General features: G+C 38.3%; 1 protein-coding gene across 1 annotated transcript; it reads right to left on the bottom strand.

Moving 5' to 3' along the window:
* Positions 1-1,425: 1,425 nt before the first annotated feature.
* On the bottom strand, positions 1,426-17,886 carry LOC146138211 (furin-like protease kpc-1). The gene is made up of 18 exons (XM_083394776.1): positions 17,453-17,886; positions 17,271-17,384; positions 17,096-17,200; positions 16,812-16,958; positions 16,502-16,667; positions 15,842-15,967; positions 15,174-15,336; positions 14,556-14,652; positions 10,256-10,578; positions 9,423-9,608; positions 8,707-8,832; positions 8,413-8,510; positions 7,919-8,076; positions 7,406-7,535; positions 7,175-7,262; positions 6,386-6,604; positions 5,509-5,618; positions 1,426-2,989 (listed from the first exon to the last, which is right to left on the bottom strand). Exons 1-18 carry the CDS (start codon positions 17,699-17,701, stop codon positions 2,730-2,732), a joined length of 2,865 nt encoding a protein of 954 aa, XP_083250902.1. The 5' UTR covers positions 17,702-17,886; the 3' UTR covers positions 1,426-2,729.
* Between the last annotated feature and the right edge of the window lie 1,573 nt (positions 17,887-19,459).

The raw sequence follows: 19,459 nt of genomic DNA on the forward strand, positions 1-19,459 counted from the left end.
GCAATAGCCAAAGGTTATTCACAGCAAAGCGTAGGCGATTCACGTGAACTTACACGATGAAACACCCAAAATCAGCAAAATATTTACAGCCGTAGCAGCATTCTTGGTCGCGATCCAGCACGACCGACCAACAAATAATGAACACTAAAAAAACTTTTGTGTCTACTAGAATACGTAGATGGTTTTCTTACCAGCAGCTAAAATAGGATAAACGCAATCATTGGTAAACATATCAGGCTATAGTGAACATTTGTAAAGTTAATACCTATGAAATGAGAATTTGGTTCCTAACTTTAATCGCCATCATTGCAGAGCAAATCCAGATAGGATTGGCCCTCCTAAAACAATTTAAAAAAAAGTATATTGTTAATTGTGATAGCTACTTGTATCTATCCATACATAAACTATATAATGTAATTTTCACCAGATTTGTGTCAAAAAATGTGGTTGTTGAAATTGTTAGCGTGACAAATCCAAAGGGAAAAAGTGTAAGTGTATATGAAAAACAGTTGAAAATACAAAGAAAGTTGAAAGCTATGGAAGTAAAAAAAATATTTGCGAAGTAAGTTATGCCATTAACAGGCAAATTTACATTACATGAAGAAGATAATTTTTTTCATAAATTAAGTATATTTAGTATTAGTTGTAATTTAACGCGCAGCCTTTCCACTTGACTAAACAAATTAAATTTACCAACAAAATCTTACGATTTAAAAAAAAGATTATCAGCAGCAAGCATTTGAAAAGGCAAAGCGCTCAAAAATTTATCCATATAAAAGACCGTTGTTGCAAGTGCCGCAGCATTGCCACCTCCATGAAGGACGAGTGCAAAGACCATTTGCTCGGACAACTTCGCAGGTGCTAAATCGGGAGTACCTGTGGCGGGCGGCTAGAAATGGAAAAGAGGGTAAATGGCGATTTGACAACAGTTGAGCTTAAAATTTAAATTGTAAAACGTAAACCTTATATTCATAGCTTTACTCCACCATCCGAAGAGGACTGATTGCCATTTAAGAAAACCTGATAAGTTGGAATCAACCGCAGCAATCTCGTAGCTACTGTTTGCTTATATTCCGTCTACTTAAAGGAGTTTTTAGCGGCTTAGTGACAAATAATGTTTAGGGCCTAGACTAGTAATTCGAAAGATGTTATAGGTCATTCTGTAAATATTAAAATAAATTACTGCCAATGACAAGGGTCTTCAATTACTATTTGTTGGCAAGCGGAGAGATTTTTTTTAATTCGTATGAGGTACAATTTTTCTAACACTATATTCATATATTCTAACACTATATTCATATATTCGAACACCATATTCTTGCTTTATGTGGACTCGTTAACAAACTTTTTTTGTTTAATCATCAAGATTTTTCAATTATTACTCTGCGATGAGCTTCACCAATTATTTTTTTGGAACGATACCTATGGTAAGTCAGCGAAACTTGCAAGGTAAACTTGCAATTTTAGCGAAAACTTGCAATTTTAGTTGTAAATGTGTATAAATGGATTTTTAGGGTCTAGAGAAGTCTTTTAACATATTAGTATATCCTGTTATAATTTATACATGCTTGGGTATGTTGGAGCATTTTGTTACGAAGTCAATAAGGTTTCATGCCACTGTTACAGCATATCATGCAAACTTGAAGTAACGAAAAAACGAACAGAGTAAGGAATGAATATATCGAAAGAGGAAATTTTTATAAGTTTTATTAGGATTTACAATGATGTAAAATGTGATTCATAAAACGCTAATCGTAGCAGACATCAACGGTGCGGAAATTAGGTCCAACACAATTTCGTAGAAAAGAAAAAAAAATCAGCTTTTTAGGAATATATATAAAATAGAACTTCAATATATGACAAAAGGGAAAGTAAGGCACAGATGTCAGAAACATGTTGCCGATAAAAAAATTAAAAAAATACGAAAAAATACTGTACACATATTTCAAGCGAACAAAACAAAACACTTAAATCATGTCAAGCATCATAGATGCGGTTCGAAGAATAGACATATTTTCGTTCTTATAAAAAACAAGTTTTTGCTTGCAGATAAAACACAGCATCAAGTTTAACCAATTGCTGCTAACCAAGAAATCTCAGAGCAGCATTGAGGTGATAGATCTCTGAAATGCTGAGCAAAGGGTTTATTGAAAATCGCAACTTTATAAAATAGGTTTCTAGCGGTTAATACGAGGTAGAAACTAAAAATGGCAGAAATATTTCATCGCTGGTTAAGTGGATAGTGTTAAGGCAGAGGAGGCAAGTGATACACAAAAATTCAAAGATACATGTTGTAAAAATATAGTAAATCGAAAGCAGTTAACCGCTTCCGGTAAGAAACTGTGGATAGCACAAGTAATTACCACAACTGCATCTAAAAACTATTTGTTTTCCAGATAGATTAAAAGTGAGTATTTCATACAGCGCATTAAAAGCCTGTGAGTTATTCGTCTTGTGAGAAGGTTTTACAGAACAGTATATTTTGACAACACATGTAGACCATCAATACATAAAGAATATGAAAAATCGCTAAAAACAAGCAAAAAATAATGTCATGAAGACAAAATTAGTAATTTCTTAGCAGCAACATTTAAGCGTTCTGTTGCTAGGATATCTGAAACTGTCTCAAAATGATCATTAAAGTTTGCTGAGAGAACTTTATCCGAAAGTCACTTAAGTTAATGAACAAGGCAACGGTTGGTAGTGCTTAAATTATCACGGGTTTATATTCAGTTTGACCCAAGGTAGCCGCCAGTCGGCTCTGCATCGGTCGCCGAGTTTGAAGACTCGCCAGAGTACTGTTCGTCATCTGGGTACTTGCCGTAAAACGAGTCAACGAGATTTTGCATTATAATATCGTTGTTGGTTTCGGTTAAGGTGGCGAATGTGGTACAAGTATGGCAGCAGGTTTCTTTGAAAACGGTCATGTTACACCAGAGAAAGCGCAGCACCAAGAAGCAAGGGTTGGCCACGTACGTCTTGTTGTAATCTGTACGCGTTTTAACACTGACGGTTAGTAAGGTATTACGCGCCCAGGCAACGTGCACAGTTAAGAAAGAAGGCAGTAACTAAAATAGGTAAAATGTCAAGGAGCTGCGTTATTTTAAATGTTTGAAGAGAAATGTGAATACATCATGTTGTATTCGGTGCTCTCACTTTTAGGGATTTAGTTTCAAATTGGAACTTTACGCCCCTTTTAGGGACAAATCTGGGGATTTTGGTGATCTAGGGATTTTTTGGGGGATTTTTAGTCTTATTTTGCAAATCGCATTGTATGATTTGTTAACTAGTTAAGTAAAAGTTAACCGAATTGCAATTTTGAAAAAAAAAACAGGTTCAGAATATACGAGCCTACTTGTTTCTGTTGAAAGTTGATTTGAAAAGTTTAAAGAGTAACTGAAACTGCTTAGCCTATGTAAAACCTGGCATGAATTTGTTGCTTGTTGCGTTATTGTACATTAAGCATTATACCAACTTATAGTCAATTTTTCTTAATGTGGTCAGGTGAAAGATATAATTTTAATTAAAATGGCACCAGGTGAAGTACGTCCACACATTGCTGCACAAATGAGTAGCTGAACATAATAAACAATAGTAGGCTAGACCTGTAGGCTACACCAGGGTGGTCCAAACCCAGACCCGCAGGCCACATGTGACGTCATTGTTCGTGGCCGCGAAGCAATGTTGTATACATGCGCACCGTTAAAAGTTGAATTAAAGAACTCTAAGTGACCAACGAACAGTACTGCAATTGTTTGGGTATGATTACACCTATCGGGTTATACCATTAAATAAACCAGTTTTTGCGCGAAAACATCTTCGTAATTTGACGAGTGTGTAGTTTGCAACATCTGTCTTAAAATTTTAGTAAGGTCCGCACGGTTTCCGCAAACATTCTACGACAGTGGTTCTTAACCTTTTCATCTTACCTATCGGTAAAATTTCAAAACAAATTTTGCGGACCGATGGACCTTCAAACATCAAAATCAACCCAAAATGCAAATATGGAAACTTCCATACAATGAGCAATTTGCTGCTGTTTCTTTGATATCATACGTGTTATACGTGGTTCTATTAAAGTTTTTCACATACAACTGGTCCTAAAACTAAAGACTTAAACGAGCTGTAGCCTACTTCTAAACAGTTGGGCACAACACTTGCATTGTGTTGTACGATAAAGTCTAAAGTAGACCATTAACTCTATGTTACGCCACAACTGTTGCAAATTACGAAGCTGGCGAAGTTCTAAATTTAATGGACAAGCCTTCAACATCTTGCATTTTGTAGTTGAGATTTAAGATTGTAATATATTTGGCGGACCGGCGGTCGAGAACCACTGTTCTACGCTTTTAAAATGCAGTCATCTATATTAAAAGTTTTGTCAAATACGCAAATTTTTCGCGCTTTGCGCGCACCATTTTTCCCAGTCTTATAACACTCGATTTTATTTGCGCACAAGTTCGACGATAGTAGCAAGTTTCTGGAGCTTATATGTATTTAACGATGCTTTGTGACGTCATTTAACCATTTCATACCCCGACCAAACAAAAATCGTTGATCCGCTTCTGGTACGCATGTAGCCCACTTTATGTGCCCCGCAAAATATATGCAAGATATATCGTGGCCCGCGATGCTGTCAACCTTCGACCACCCTGGGCTACACAATGCAGTTATTAAAAAAAGTGGGAATATCTACAGCTCGCTTTTAGCATGTAAACAAGGTTAATTTGTCTGTCATTTGTGTATAGATAAGGTAATGTGATCACATAGATTAACGTGCTAATTATGGTTTAGGGATTTTTCATGCCATCTGGGGATGTTTTGACATAGCTTCAGGGATTTTCTGGTTTTCATTTGTGAGAGCCCTGTTTGTATTTTCATTACAATAACCACACCACCAAAACTGATCTACATTTACAACAGGCTGTAGAACAGGGGTTCTTGAAACTTTTTTACCTCGGACCCCTAAATTGCTTTTTTGTTTAGCGTGGCCCCTGAATGGCTTTTTGCTTAGCCACGGTTGACAAGCAATTTTCAGAGAACACGACATAATTTGCCGTAATACTACAAATAGACCTCAGAAATCTGCCGATATCGACCAAAAACGTGAAAGTGTAAAGTCTACATTCAGTGCAATACCGTAACTCTTATTTTTAATGGATTACTTCTTAAATATACACTAATATTTTCAATAGGTCTACATGGACCCCTTAAGAATACCCCAGTTTAAGAACCCCTGCTCTAGAAGGTGTTTTGCAAATTAGATATGGGTTAATACGGGATTAAAAACTAAAATATTGCTAATAAAAATATTTTGTTTTTATGTGGCAATCTTTTTCACCCGACAGACAGAAACTATCGCGCCAGACAAATAGAGGATAAAGCGCCTACATGCAGTTACACTTAAAGAGCATCGTGGGCCTACATGCAGTTAGACTACAACAGCATCGTGCAAGCTAATGCTTATATTCCTAACACCAGGCTTTGTGGTGTTTCGACATGTCTTACCGTCGGTACATTGGCTGTTGCACTGCCCGCGTGATAAGGTCCTGCCTCTCTTGCACATGGTACAGTTGCCGCGACGTGGCCCGTTGCACTGGCGACAAGTCGAGTGACACCTGGAATAAAAAACACGTATGAGCAAAACTGACGAACGTCGAATAGAGTCACGTTAATAATAATAGTTCGCGTTTTATTTTGAGCCTCAAATACTTAACGGTCATCTGTAACAGGGTCGGCCGAGGTATTTTATTCTTTAATGTCAATCAACCGATCCATATATCTTTGCAAACCACAACACAAAAAAGAGCAATACGAGAAAAACTAAAGTACAAAAAGCAAAAATATAGATAAATAGTAAATATTAATTGTTATTTACGACAATGTTGCACCAATGTAAAAAAATAATGGTGTGCGCTGGCAGTTAAAAGTTTAGATGACACATAAAGGTTTCGACATAATTATGTGTAAAACAAATTTCCCGCTTTGAAGGCTAAGTTAAATCCAAGTACGACAGTACGTGTTCTGCATTACGAAATGATTAGAACCATTATTATCGACCTAGGTGTTTGCACATTTTTCATTGCAACCTGAGCATAAACCATATATAACGTATTCTTTTTCGTTATAGCCCAAAATGTTTTAAACGACCTTTACATAACACAGTAATTTAGAAAAATAAAGAAAACCCCAATGTCGTAGATAACCCTAATGTCGTAGAAGCCAGGTTACCTTCTGCAAGACTGGCGACGCAGGTCCGGATAAAACGACTATAAAACCGTATATAACGTTATCTTCTTCGTTAAAGCCAAAAATATTTTAAACGACCATAATTGACCAAAGCCAAATTAATAAAACCATAATGTCGTATAATTGCCGAGTGTACCTCCTGCAAGAACGGCGACGCAGGTCCGGATAAAATGATTCCGGGCAAACTTGCATGCATCGGCGTCCGGAGAGAACGTAGCCTTCAGCGCAAGACATGCAGTTGTTCGGGGAGCCGATGCAAGTGCGACAGGTGGGGTTGCAGATGCCACAGCCAACCTTGATCGACACAAGGTAAGTACCAGGTCGACAGGACGGACGACAGGTGCCACTTTTGAATCTGAAAAAAGGCCGGTAAATTTTCAGAGTCGTTTTGGTAAAACATCGTGCCAACCCAAATACTATGAAATAGATTACCGTATTCGTGTTGATAAACAATACGAATTTAAAAACCGAAAAATTACTGTGCAAAACTTGGTGAACCTTTTCGAAAACTGATTATTAGGAAAATATCAGTTTTATATAATAATCAAGAAACTAAGGAATAAAAATGTTAATTTTGGAGCATAATGGTTGGAGGTTGTAGCAAGACGTAATAAGAATATCAAAGCCCATACAGATGTAGGTATCATTTTGAACGTTTCGAATAAAACTTTATTCATTTTTAACAAAGAGAGAAGGCAAAAATGAATAAAGAGTTATTTGAAACGTTTAAAATGATACTTCTTTTGTATGGGCTTTAATATTCTTAAAAATGTTACTGTTTTGAGTAAGTTTGTTCTCATTACTTTTATCATTGTTTGTTTTAATTACTTTATCTATGCTACGTCGGGTCTGCCAAATAAGCATTTGGTTCTTGATCTGAATAAATATGGTGCTTCAAATTTGCCTATAGCTCATGACAACTTACATAAATCCAGCGCGGCAAGAGGTGCACTGGCTGCTGCGTTGGTGACATGTTTCGCAAACATCGTCGCAGATGCGGCAAGTCTGTGAAACTACAAAGGCAAATGGAAAGTGAGTAAAGCAATAGATGCAAACCTTGGTCGGAAAGAGAAGAAAGTAACACTACAATTTCACATGGTTTCCGATTAATAACATTTCTAATATTGATTAACGAAAATTAAACCAAGTAACTCACTTGGCTCCAGGTAGGTTCCCTGACTGCAAGTTCGCACGCAAGCCCCGTCTACAATGGCGAAGCCGGGATAGCAGGAAGTACAGTTGTGCGAACCTTCGGCGTCGCAAGTCTGGCAGCTTCGCCAGCAATGCTGTGATGAATTAGCCAAGGCAACAGATATTGCAGCGAGATATTAATTCATAACACTACAAGTAGCCGTTTAAATTTAAGGAAAACTGCCGCATTGTCACCATTTAGCTATAAAAACAAGTCTCTTTAGTGCTTTATTGTTCAGTATTACGAAGTTAGATTTAATTTTTCAATATGTATGAAAGAGGAACAATTGTCACTATTCGTTCACAGTTTACGTCTAGCGAACGTCATAACAAAATGTAAATGAACGTAAAACGAGAGACAACAATTCTTTATCAAAAAGAAAATATATAATGTTGTCAGTGTTATAGGAGTTTGACAACAGAAATCAACGTTCACTTCGGTAACAACTAAAATTTGAAGCAGAATTCGTCGTCCTACCTGGCAAACTTGATTAGAGGGATCCATAAACTGGGAACTCTCACATGCGGCGATACACTCGCCTCGCAGACTCGCCACATGGCGGCAGCGCGTACAATCACGTGCGGTTGGACCACAGCAGCCCACACATTCCTCATGGCAATGATCTTGCGGGTAAGCTTAAAGTAAATAAACAAAATCACCAAAACTCTTCCACGCTAACTGGGCGTGGAGAAAATCAAATTTAAGAGCCTAAAAATCGCGTTTAATAAACTTCAAGTGATTGGATTTGTTCAAGCAGGACATTTTCAATAGCTACAAACGTTTAAACCAGTGGTTCTCAACCGGGGTCCGCAGCATCCTAGGGTGCCATTTCGAATACTCACGGGTGCCAATAGATATTTGAGAATCTTTAAGAATCTGATTTTTGCTTAACTCTTGTAGAATAAATCCAATTATAACTTCCTAACACTGGTTTAAACCAAAACGACAAAAAAATCACAAAAAAGCTTTACCTTCACACATGCTGAAATTAAACTCAGGTTGTGGATGCGAGTAAGTTCCGTAGAAAATAAGTCGCCAGCTTAGAAGTCGACCACCCCGACTTGCATCCCTGAAAAACCACGACGCCTTTTTATTATTTTTTTTCAGTTGCGCTATTTTAACTGTTATTATCGACTTCGAGGCAATCCCAGCTGAACTAAAATATACACAAGGGCCATGTGCACCTCACATCTAAAGAAACTTACCAGAAACGCAAAAATCCATTATGAATCGGGGAAAACAATAAAATATAGTTTGATATGTACCTGTAGCTCATCATGGCTTTGGTGTCCGTAATTTTAAGATGCCAGACACCCATCGGGTTCTCGCCCCAGTGGTGGGTGGTCATGAACTCCCAGTCCCGGAAGCCAACCTTGGATCGGTCGAAGTTCCTAGAAATAGTACAAAGAACCTTGTCAAAGCTTCTCACAACTAAACGACAAGGTGTTAGAAATTGGAATACATCTATACTTTAAGCCACATTAATCCTCGTTCCGACTACTTTGTATAAATTCAAGTCGCGCAGAATTTCCTTTGTTCGACCCTTAAGGGAGCAGTTAACAGTTACTGGTCTATTGGTAGATGATAGTAAAATTTCGAAGATCCATACACATTAAATTTAATTAGTCGTCGAATCGAATATTTTATTGGTATGAAGATTATTTTTCCTCAAGCGTCCATATGTATGTTTTTAAAACATCATCATTTTGGGGGTAAGCGTTTGGGGTTAGCGTGCTGCAAAGGTTAGCAATTAGTAATTTTAAATTAAACTAGCAAAGTTTTTCTGACTTATGCCTTTATCCATAAATGCGGTAACTAATCTATAGGCGACTGAGCGCAGACCAGGAGCTATCACTTGGCTTGAAGCTAAAGAAGCAAGATAAACCGGCTTCACGCCATCCAAATTCGTCGGATCATTAATACACATGCTTGTAATTCTCAATTAGTTTAAGATTCATGGCACTTCCGGATGGACTCTTACCTTCTCTCCAGAATATTTGATATCGTGCCTGACGGTGACGTAAGAAATATCTCGAGTTCGCCTCGCCGCGGATGAATAAGCGTCAAGCGCAAAACCACGTGCTCCAAATATGCGATTTCATTGTCTGATCGGTAACAAGCGCGGGTATCCATGGAAACGATTAAAGATTGATGCAGTGGAATATCTCTGTTAAAAATATTTTTAAGAGAAATGTTGTTATCTGTGTTGCAATGCCTCGTGTCAATACCCTGACATAATTCGAATAAAGTAACCATGTTGAAATGATCTGGCCTAAATAGGGAGTGTTTTGGGTAAAGTGACCTGTGTTGGTCTTAAGTTATTCAGAAAAAAATAACTTGGCTTAGATTGAAAAGGTCTTCTTTACAAATGTAATTAAAAAAATAAAACTTTACAAATGTAATTAAAAATAGTTATTTACCTCAACGTTTTGTTTTTGTTTTTTCTTATTCGAAATGTTGCTCAGGATCGAATCAGTTGCCCAACCGTTTAACATTTATTTTGATGTTAATGATTTAACTTAAGCTTGACTTAAATTTGCAGTGAGGATAGCACCTCAACCTGCGCAGTTGACACCTAGGCTCGGTATTAACTTTGTTTTGTTGCAAATAATTCTTGGGCATAAGTTACCCAGCAAACGACGTATTTAAACCACTGATGGCTTTGTTAAGAGTAAATGTAAAATGTAACGCTGTATTCGTTCAGTATACGCTAAGTGTAGGCGGTAGGGTTTACAGTACACAGACTAATACGCAGACATCGAAGACACATTTTGAGCATTATACAACAGATAAACAGACGAGAGTCGAACTCACTTTACCAGTCTTTGCGCCGGTCCCTGGCACTCCCGTTGCTCAGGCACGGCCTTCCAAGTCTTCGCAACGTGCGTCATGGCCGCCGCGTCCAGCAGGCCGAAGCCGAAAACGTGGGAAACGTTAAAACCTGCCCCGTTCACGGCCCAATCGTTGGCGATGAGTCCACGCGAGTTTGAGGTGCGTACAATAATGTGCTGGACGTCCCTCCAGTTGAGCATCGGGTTTGCCTGTAGCATTAACGCCACTACACCAGTGGCCATGGGTGCTGACGCTGATGTGCCTGTGTGTTGGTGCGTGCACGACCGGCGAAGGTCGGTGGTGATCTGCAAACGAAGCGCTGCGTTTATCAGTCGCCTGTATATTTCTACCTAACGGCGGGTCAGACCAAATTCGAAAAGGCCGATAAAATTTAATAGAATGTTGTTCGAACGGCCGAACGTGATTAACTTACCACCGCCAAACCATGATTATTACGTTGAAGGGAGCGGGAGACTATAAAAGAGTTTCACTGTCTTGCTTCTATCGTACTATTCATTCTGGTAGCTGTATTTATTTACAGTGTAGAAATTTCGTTGTTTTTAAATTTCAAATCGGAATACACTTATGCAGAATTAGAAAAACACTACGTGGCGCTAAATCACTATAATGTCGTCTGCAAACATAACATAACATAACGGTATTCTTCTTCAAAGAAAACTGCTTGAGCTATTCGGAAAAAAAACAACCAAACAAGCCTAATGTTATTGACAAAGATGTGAGTCAGCAAAATAGTTTGCTATATACACCTTTTTATTTAAATGACAAAACAGTGAGCGAACATTGAGTGAAGTGCGAACCGTGACAACCGAGGATGCAACTCGAGAAGATACGGCTGCTGTGCTCATTCGTACAGCCGATTATGCGAACTTGACTCCTTCACACTTCAACTAATTATTGGCATCTTTCCACAACACTTTGCAGCAAGGTTAATGGTTTTATTCTCGTCATTTGAGTAGACTGGCTTTAAAGTAATCTAATACGGCGTGTCGCCCGAAGGTCAACTGATTTTAACTGCAAAACGTTGTACATAAACAAACGCTTTAAAGTGAAAACGACGTTCACAATAATATTGGACGTTTTCTTGTAACACGAATGTACGTTATAATGGCATTGCAACTGTTCTGTTGCATAATGTCTATAGAAACGACATCAGCTCATTCAAAAACATTCATTAATCCCAAAAAGCGCGCATGGCTATTAAACACGGACGGAAAACAGCCTTATGTTTGTCAACACGTTTTAACAGAAGCATTAGGAAGAAAAAGCGGTCGCGATGATGCAACTTTGGGGAATTTTGTGAGTCAGAGATACAGTCCATCGCAGACTATGGAGCAACGGCAACCCAAGACGCGAAGCAAACAACAATTCCGTGCCCTTCGTTCTTGGACAGGTATTTACCGGAGCAGACTGGCGCGCGCGGATCGCCACAGGAATGCCAAGAGGTCGCTCCTCGGTCGCTTAATCTGTGTTTCCGTCGTCGCCGTCGCCTCACGAGGCCGCCTGTGCTGGCCCATTAAAATTGCACTGGCCTTCATTTATTCAAAAGTACGCCTTTTGAACTAACCCAAAATCGCAGCATATTAATGTCAGTAAAACAATTTCACCTATAATCATTAATAAAGCATAGATATGCTGCTGCTTCCAGGCATAGTTAGTGTATACTAAAGAGAATGTTTTACGGTACTTACTTGTAAAATAAGTCTGTTCAGTATATTAATAAAGCATTATAAGTTCTATTGATGTCAACGTTTTAAATTTTGTCGAAACTTTCAAAAGTGATGAATTAACCGAATATAAGTTACATACAGTTGAACAATACGACTTACGCCAAAATAGTAAAAGCGCTGTAGACAGCAAATATTTAAAGCAAAGTGAGCCGGCCAGGTAATTAATCGGAACCAAGAAACGTGGCTCGACAAAACAGGCAGAAAAGCGGCGATAATATGTCCGAGGAGACACGGGGCGCCCGTCAGTAAGCGTTTGTCAGCACTCTGACGCACGACAGGCGACGGGCTTCGGAGACAAAGGAGCCGCTTCGGGGTCGCCGCGGTCGACAGCCAACTCAAGAGTGGCACTCAACGTTGGCAAAATCGTTAATCAGCCCCCTGCTCCTTGATAATTTCGGAATTTTTCGGGTGAAGGGAGAAAATGCGAGTGGCTGCTGGTAGTGCGCGAACAACAGATATGCTTTAATAAGCTGTTGCTACCAGGCATAGTTACATCAATCTACAAAAATATATAAGTATTTGATTAATATGCTCTAATTAGGTTAACCTCGTTCAAACGCTACAAGCAAACACCGTAGCCCGCTTTATTGTGGTCGCATGTTACTGCGCAAATAGCAAGCCGGGCCTTCACTTGGTTATGACTTACGAGTAATTGACGACGCAAACATTAAACCAATATTTACACGCATTTCTTTTCCAGTAAGAACAAACGACAGTTTGATGTGATAAAAATGCCATCCTTGCAAAATAAAGCAAGATAACAAAGCCACAAAAGAAAGATATTTTCTGTACTTTTATGTTATGCAAAAACGTTTCTCGTTTTTTTTTTCTAGAGCTAATTACTGTAGTTTATTCTTTGTTTCTTTCCTAATTGACACTAGTCTGTCTGTAGAACACCATGAATATAGTACGACAGAAATCCTTTGGGGCGCTGCGCTTACGAATGAGATTGCGTTTTGATTCGCTGCAATTGCACCGTGTAACCACGCAATAAAGAAAAAAAGTAAATATTAGCAAAACACAATGTAGTGATTCTGTTCTACTGCGACATAATTTAACGCAAGCAAAAAAACTGTATAAAAGCAAGCCAGCTATATTATAATGGAATACAGGCTGTAACCTTATGGTCATAGTGTGTGGTTTCTTAGATAGCAGAAATGACAAAGACTTCAATACAACAGGCTTAACAAACCTAAATATTACATTATTTACATATTGCGATTTATCTCGTTACTCTTATTATAGGATTAATTTAGGAAATGTTATATAACGTTCCTACTTTCAACTGGACTTTTGTTGATTACGACAATGAAGTCGTTTTGAAATTTTCAGACCAACATAAAGACCCAACACAACAAGTTTTTGAAAAAACTTGACCCGACGAAGGCCTCGAGGAAGCGGAAGCAATGAGCTCTATGACAGCGTCGTGGCAATAAAATGGCTAGGATGCTGACCTTTTTGGTAAGCACGAAAACACTAGAAGCCTAATTAAACATTGCAAACACCGCTCGTTCACGATGCGCAATGTACGTCAAATGTACTGGTTCTTTTTAACGGAGCTTTTTCAAAGCGCCTTTATCTTGAGTTGCGTAAACATGGCTGGAAATGTTATGTTACGCAAATTGTAGAAGTAACGGTATACAGCAGTGCATACTACAGACATGTAAAAATGCGTATGGCAAACTTAAGAAAGTAAGTTCTGCAGACATCACGTAAAATCTCGAGCAGACAGACCCAAAAAGTCTGACACGGGGTCATCCATTAAATGCGATAATCCGGGCCGAGTCTGTATAACAAACTTTTCCGTTCAAATATAACCACATTCCGATGCAATGAACCCGTTCCTCCGTGTCACAAGGAATATGCTGGTTGAGCAACCAAAGAAATCGTGCTATGTTGACCAAAAGTTAAAATGCGCATATAATATAAAGTCATATTTTTCATCTACAAAAATCAAATAAAGTTACCTTTCTTCGAAATTTGTTTTTGCGGATTTGTCCGCTCTGCCACTAGCCTAATATAAACACACAAAACGAGATAAGGGAGCTCGAGTTATGTCTGTTAGACAACGAATGAACGGACGAACGCCACCGAAGAATTTCGCCGCGCGTGCCTTCTGATATTTACACACGCAGATTCTGCGAAATAAGGCTTCATTATTATTACGCAAGTGTAGGGAATAACTAAAATCAATCAAAATGTAGCAGTGGTTATCTGGAATTGACAAGTGATTAACGTAGTTTTTCGACATTCGAAGGTAATAGGGATTAGGGAAGTCGGCAAATCTCACATCCAATGTACAGATAATTCAAACCAACATTTAGCTCTTGGAGCCGACTTAACCGCACGAAAAGCAAGTAGGTAAATATTTTTGTCTTTGGGCAATATTTACTTTAATGGGCCACCTTTGGACAGGTGAATTGCGCATCATTAAGTCAACAGAATGTTTAGGCGCACAATTTGATAAAGATGCCTCGAATAAGGTCCAGGTATTGGGAATATAATCGTAGGTTTCCATACAGAAAAAATCTTACCACTTTGCCTTCATATATCTCCCCACTGCTGTAGGTTGAGGCCAAGGTAGATGAACAGCTTTCAAGATACCAGGGCCTGTTGCCGTATTGGGAAACACTGCAAAAAATAAAAGAAATCTATACTGTATTGTTGAATTAATCTCGCGATTACACTTTGTTTTCACAGCTGGACATGTGATAATATTTTGACTACGTCATTGAAGTGCTTCCACGAAACTCCAATTAAAAAATATTGTTCGACAAAAGGGCCAATCACAAGCTTTATGCTGGTTCCGCCCCAAAAATCCTCGCTATGCTGTATCTGAGGGAACGCGTATAAACATTACAAGGGAACAGGTCTAAACCTTTTAACCGAAATCAAACAAGCGAATAACCAACAATAAACAGATATACAAAAAAGCCTAAGTTAAGATGTTCGATGTTTTTACAGAATGAACATTTAAAGTTGTGTTGTTTTTCATTTGGAGTGTTATTTTACTGCCTTATCGATAAAATGTTGAAAAAATCCATCGTCTCGTTGATCCCGTAAAGTTCTCGCAACTAATGTAAGTGTCCAATGTTTGAGGTCGCATTAACCATAAAAATAACATGATTTAATATTTATCACAAAACACCCACCTGCTAACGCCGATTGTGTAAATGCTGTTGATATATCCGTCACAAGAGCAACTGTCCTTGTTGTGTCCTCCATTTCCTGATGCCCAAATGTAAATGGCACCGAGTCCGTTTCGACCAGTTTTCGCACCCTTTTCAAACGCGTGCTTGGCCATTGCACCAGGGCCTGAGGTTTAGGTAATCAATTTGGAATATTATTTTAATGTCAAGCTGCAATACAGCAAAGGTCCACATCTCTTATGTGAAATAACGATATTTTAAAGCATTATGGTTTGAGGTTGTAGTAAGACGTAATGAGAATATCAAAGCCAATACAGAAGTAGGTATTATTTTGAACGTTTCGAATAAATCTTTATTCATTTTTAACATAGAGAGAAGGCACTGATTGTCTTTCTGACGTCTGTCTCAGCAGTATATATAAACTTACAACCAGTGCTTCTCTCTATGTTGAAATTTAATATAGAGTTATTCGAAACGTTCCCAATGATACCTACTTTTGTATGGGCTTTGATATTCTCATTACGAGGTAATAATAAATCTTGCAAATCATCACAGCTCAGAGATTTCACGTAAATTAGGCGGCGACGGTTTGCAAAGTTAAAAGACGAAAAAATGAACTTGTAGCGTAACGAAATCTCATGTTTTTTCGGTTAGGAAGCTGGCAAATGCACCTTCCACTGTAGTTCCGTCGTCGTCTGGCCCCCAAGAAGAGCTGTAAATGTCGACGTGATGAATCGCGTGATTGAGTGATTCAGCTTCAACCCGATCAGTGACCTCGCCGTCCAACATACGAACACCTGTTGAAGAACATATTTAAGTCGCCAGGAAATGGAATACGAAACGCCGCACTTATCGCAAAGACGTTTTTCGCTGATATTCGCTCAGATAAACAGGTGTGGATCGCAATGCAATCTCTATGGTTATATATTCACTGCGATACATTTTATGGCAAGGTTGCAAAATGCATAATTTTGCATAGTGCTACAAATATTGAGCTAGCCACTCGTGTATGTAAAAAGTCTACTTATAAACTCCCCGACTATCCATTCTACCGCCTTGTTTGTGAACACGTTAGTGGTTTAGCTGCATAATATCACTTGATGGGGTTACCTGGTATTAACATGCAAAGAACGTCGTATATAGAGGACAGTGATAATGGTGAACTAGTAGCTATTACTAGCAGTAGATGTGACAGCAATGACCTAATGGAATGGACATTTCAAACTCTTGTTTGCTATGTTTACTTCAAATAAACAATGTCTTGAAGCAAATATTTGCTTAAACGACTGAGGACAGATACATGTTGCATCTTGTATATTTTTATGTGGTACCTCCAATTTTTGAACCATATGCCACACCAACACTGCATATATAGTTATCATTTTCAGCTGAGACTACACCAGCACATCTGGTCCCATGCTTGTTTTCATTGCGTTCATCATAACGGGGTGTGGGGTCATTATCATGTTCATTGAGGTCAAGTGATGCATCAGGATCCTGAAATCAAAATCAATAAAACACTTATTTGACCCAGCTTATTTAAAATGTTATTTTAACTCCTATTATAATATTATATGAAATGTGCATAATAAATTTATTTTTAAAGAGTTAGGATTTTGCAAAAAATAAATAAACACAAACATAGTTTTTTTGTAAATCAGGGTGCTGTCGTTCAATCCCATCGTCAAGGATTGTTGCAACGACACCTTCTCCAGTATAACCCGCTCTCCATGCATCCACAATTCTCATGCTACAAGGGCAAAAAGTTGAGTTTCTATCTCCACAATGCTGCAAAAGATAAAAAAATGGGTTTTTACACAATAAGAATAGCACATGTGCTACCTGATATTATTTTGATCATGAATTATTGCACAATTAGACAAACACAACAAAATTAGTTCCTAAAATTTAAATTTGTTTATTACCATATACCACATTTGAGACCAAGAAGGGTCATTCGGAGATCGATTTAACAAAACTGCATCACGCTTCACTCGTTTTACTACTTTGAGGCGCTCGACTGCAATTACCTTAGAAGTAAAGTTGTTATTGTTTTACAATAATAAGGAAAAATATCTTATTTTTCCAGTTTATTGTTACCTCTGGAGCTCCTGCTAATTGTTTAATCTTATGTATTTGTCTGTTAAATTTTTCAAGTGAGCGCTTTCGAATTCTTCGGTTTACAAAAATGTACCAATCATCCAACACTGGCATCTTAAAAATGGAATAAAAAGGGTAATGAAAAAAAAATAATAAAACAGGTTGCGGTAAAGTAAGCTTACTTTGGTTTGATAGATAAAATTAAGCCTCTTAGCTAAAGCTTTTGCAACAGACTCCCCACCAGATATTTCCACTGCGAACTCATTTAAATACATGTTAGGTCTTTGTTCTTCATGATACAGACTTTGATGAGTGTGGTGTCTTCTTTTGGATGCAAAAGAAGATTGGAATACAAGGCACAAACACAATGAAAGAAATAATAATGCAAAATGAATGTTGACTCTCCAACGTGGGTGAGGTTTGGAATCCATTGAAAATGAGGTCACCTAAAGTCCAAAATTCTCTTACAGGATCAATTTGCTTCCAATAGTACAGAGCAATTGACTTCCTACAATCAGTTGAACAATTTCCTCTCGTGAAGTCTTTTCTTGGTTTTACCAGGGGAAAGTTAACAAACTGCTTGCTTGACAATGACCTAAAAAATTATGGAATAGAGTAAATAGACAATGAAATTGCATATACGTTAGGCCCTGATCTTCTGCAATAAACGTTAATCTGTAAAGTAATCCTCATCTATTTTGAGTGTTGTTTCACTGTTGCTAACTTCGTATCCTACGGCTGCCCCGTGATAGAACCGTTATAACTATAATAAATTTATTTCAATGTTTAAGCGTATAAATCTGTCGATCTTATCCGTCAATAATACCTCATTGACACACTTCGCAGGTCAAATCAGATGTTCAACTAAATTATGCGTGGTCGTAGTTAGTTGCCTGACAATCACAGTCGGCAGCTAAACTAGTGAAAACAAACCCGCACTACCAAAAGTCTCCACGCCTGTCTGTAGTTTCTTCAATCGGTCGGCTACTACAAAGGCGTCTGGTCGACTCGGAATGGCCTGCAAATTTAAAGCGCACCACATTTCGCGTCAATTGTCGACAACGTTCTGCGTGGAGCAGACTCTCGCCTGTCGCGCGCCTAGAGAATGGCTTTTAGGGATTGAACCAACGAAAAAGGGGGAAAGACGAGACGGCAACTAGTAAAAGCACTGGCGACGAGCAATACACAATTAAAGGTAAAGCAACGTGTTATTTGCTTACATTGGATAAAATGTCTTTAACGTTGAGTAAAATCGTAGGAACTGCTCATTACTGGAATCCGGCTCTTGTCACAGGAAACCGTGTTGAATAAGTGCACATTTAAACTTCACGAAAGATCGCTGGGCCAAATACAACTTTGGTTATGATACTGATACTGATATTAGCTCTTTAGCTAAGTCAGGGTGGTTCAAGACAACATATCGGGTCGCAATATTATTCGCGTTGTTTGCGGGACACACGCAGTAAGCTACACGAGAGTGCTGTTGATTGTGAAGTATAAGCAGTTTATTTTAACCATTTAAACACAATTTATTAATTGAAAGTTAATCCTTGATTAGTCATTTAGATTGTTGTCGAATAAAACAATGTTTAAACAACTTCAGCAATATTTTGAGTCTGGCCTGCGGCCAGCATGGATTTGGACCACCCTGTACTAAGCAACTAAATGTGCGGGTTGGAGTAAATACTACAAAGGCTGGCTTTGTATGGTCATCGTATGGCTATTCAAAAATCAAAATTATCCCGAGATGCACTTTGATTTGGTAACAATAAGGGTTTCAAATAAAATAATATTCTTACCCCAACACATGGAATTATTTAAAGAAAACGTCAAAGATACATCATTACGTGACGTCATAAAACAGCCAACTTCAAGAAACGCGGTTTCTTAGCAAATGCGGTGCGCAAATTTGAAACTGAAATCTTAGGCTAAACTACATTCAAAGCAACGGCGACAAAGCATTTATGCGAAGCGAACCTTGTTTACTTCGTATATTTAACTGGCGTATTCGGACCTTTGAACTGTTGGCGTGTGGCGTCGGCCTTCAAAAATGTCTAGTTTTCTAAAAAGAAATCACTTACTATTTTTTTGGTATCATTGGGTGACATTTAAAAAAATACCTCCCGAGCTGACTATACCAGAACAATAAATCCCCTGTGCTTCCGAGACAAGTCGCATCTATCTTTTGC

The sequence above is a fragment of the Ascidiella aspersa genome, chromosome 7 (genome assembly GCF_963924565.1).
Source record: "Ascidiella aspersa chromosome 7, kaAscAspe10.2, whole genome shotgun sequence".
NCBI lineage: Eukaryota > Metazoa > Chordata > Ascidiacea > Phlebobranchia > Ascidiidae > Ascidiella > Ascidiella aspersa.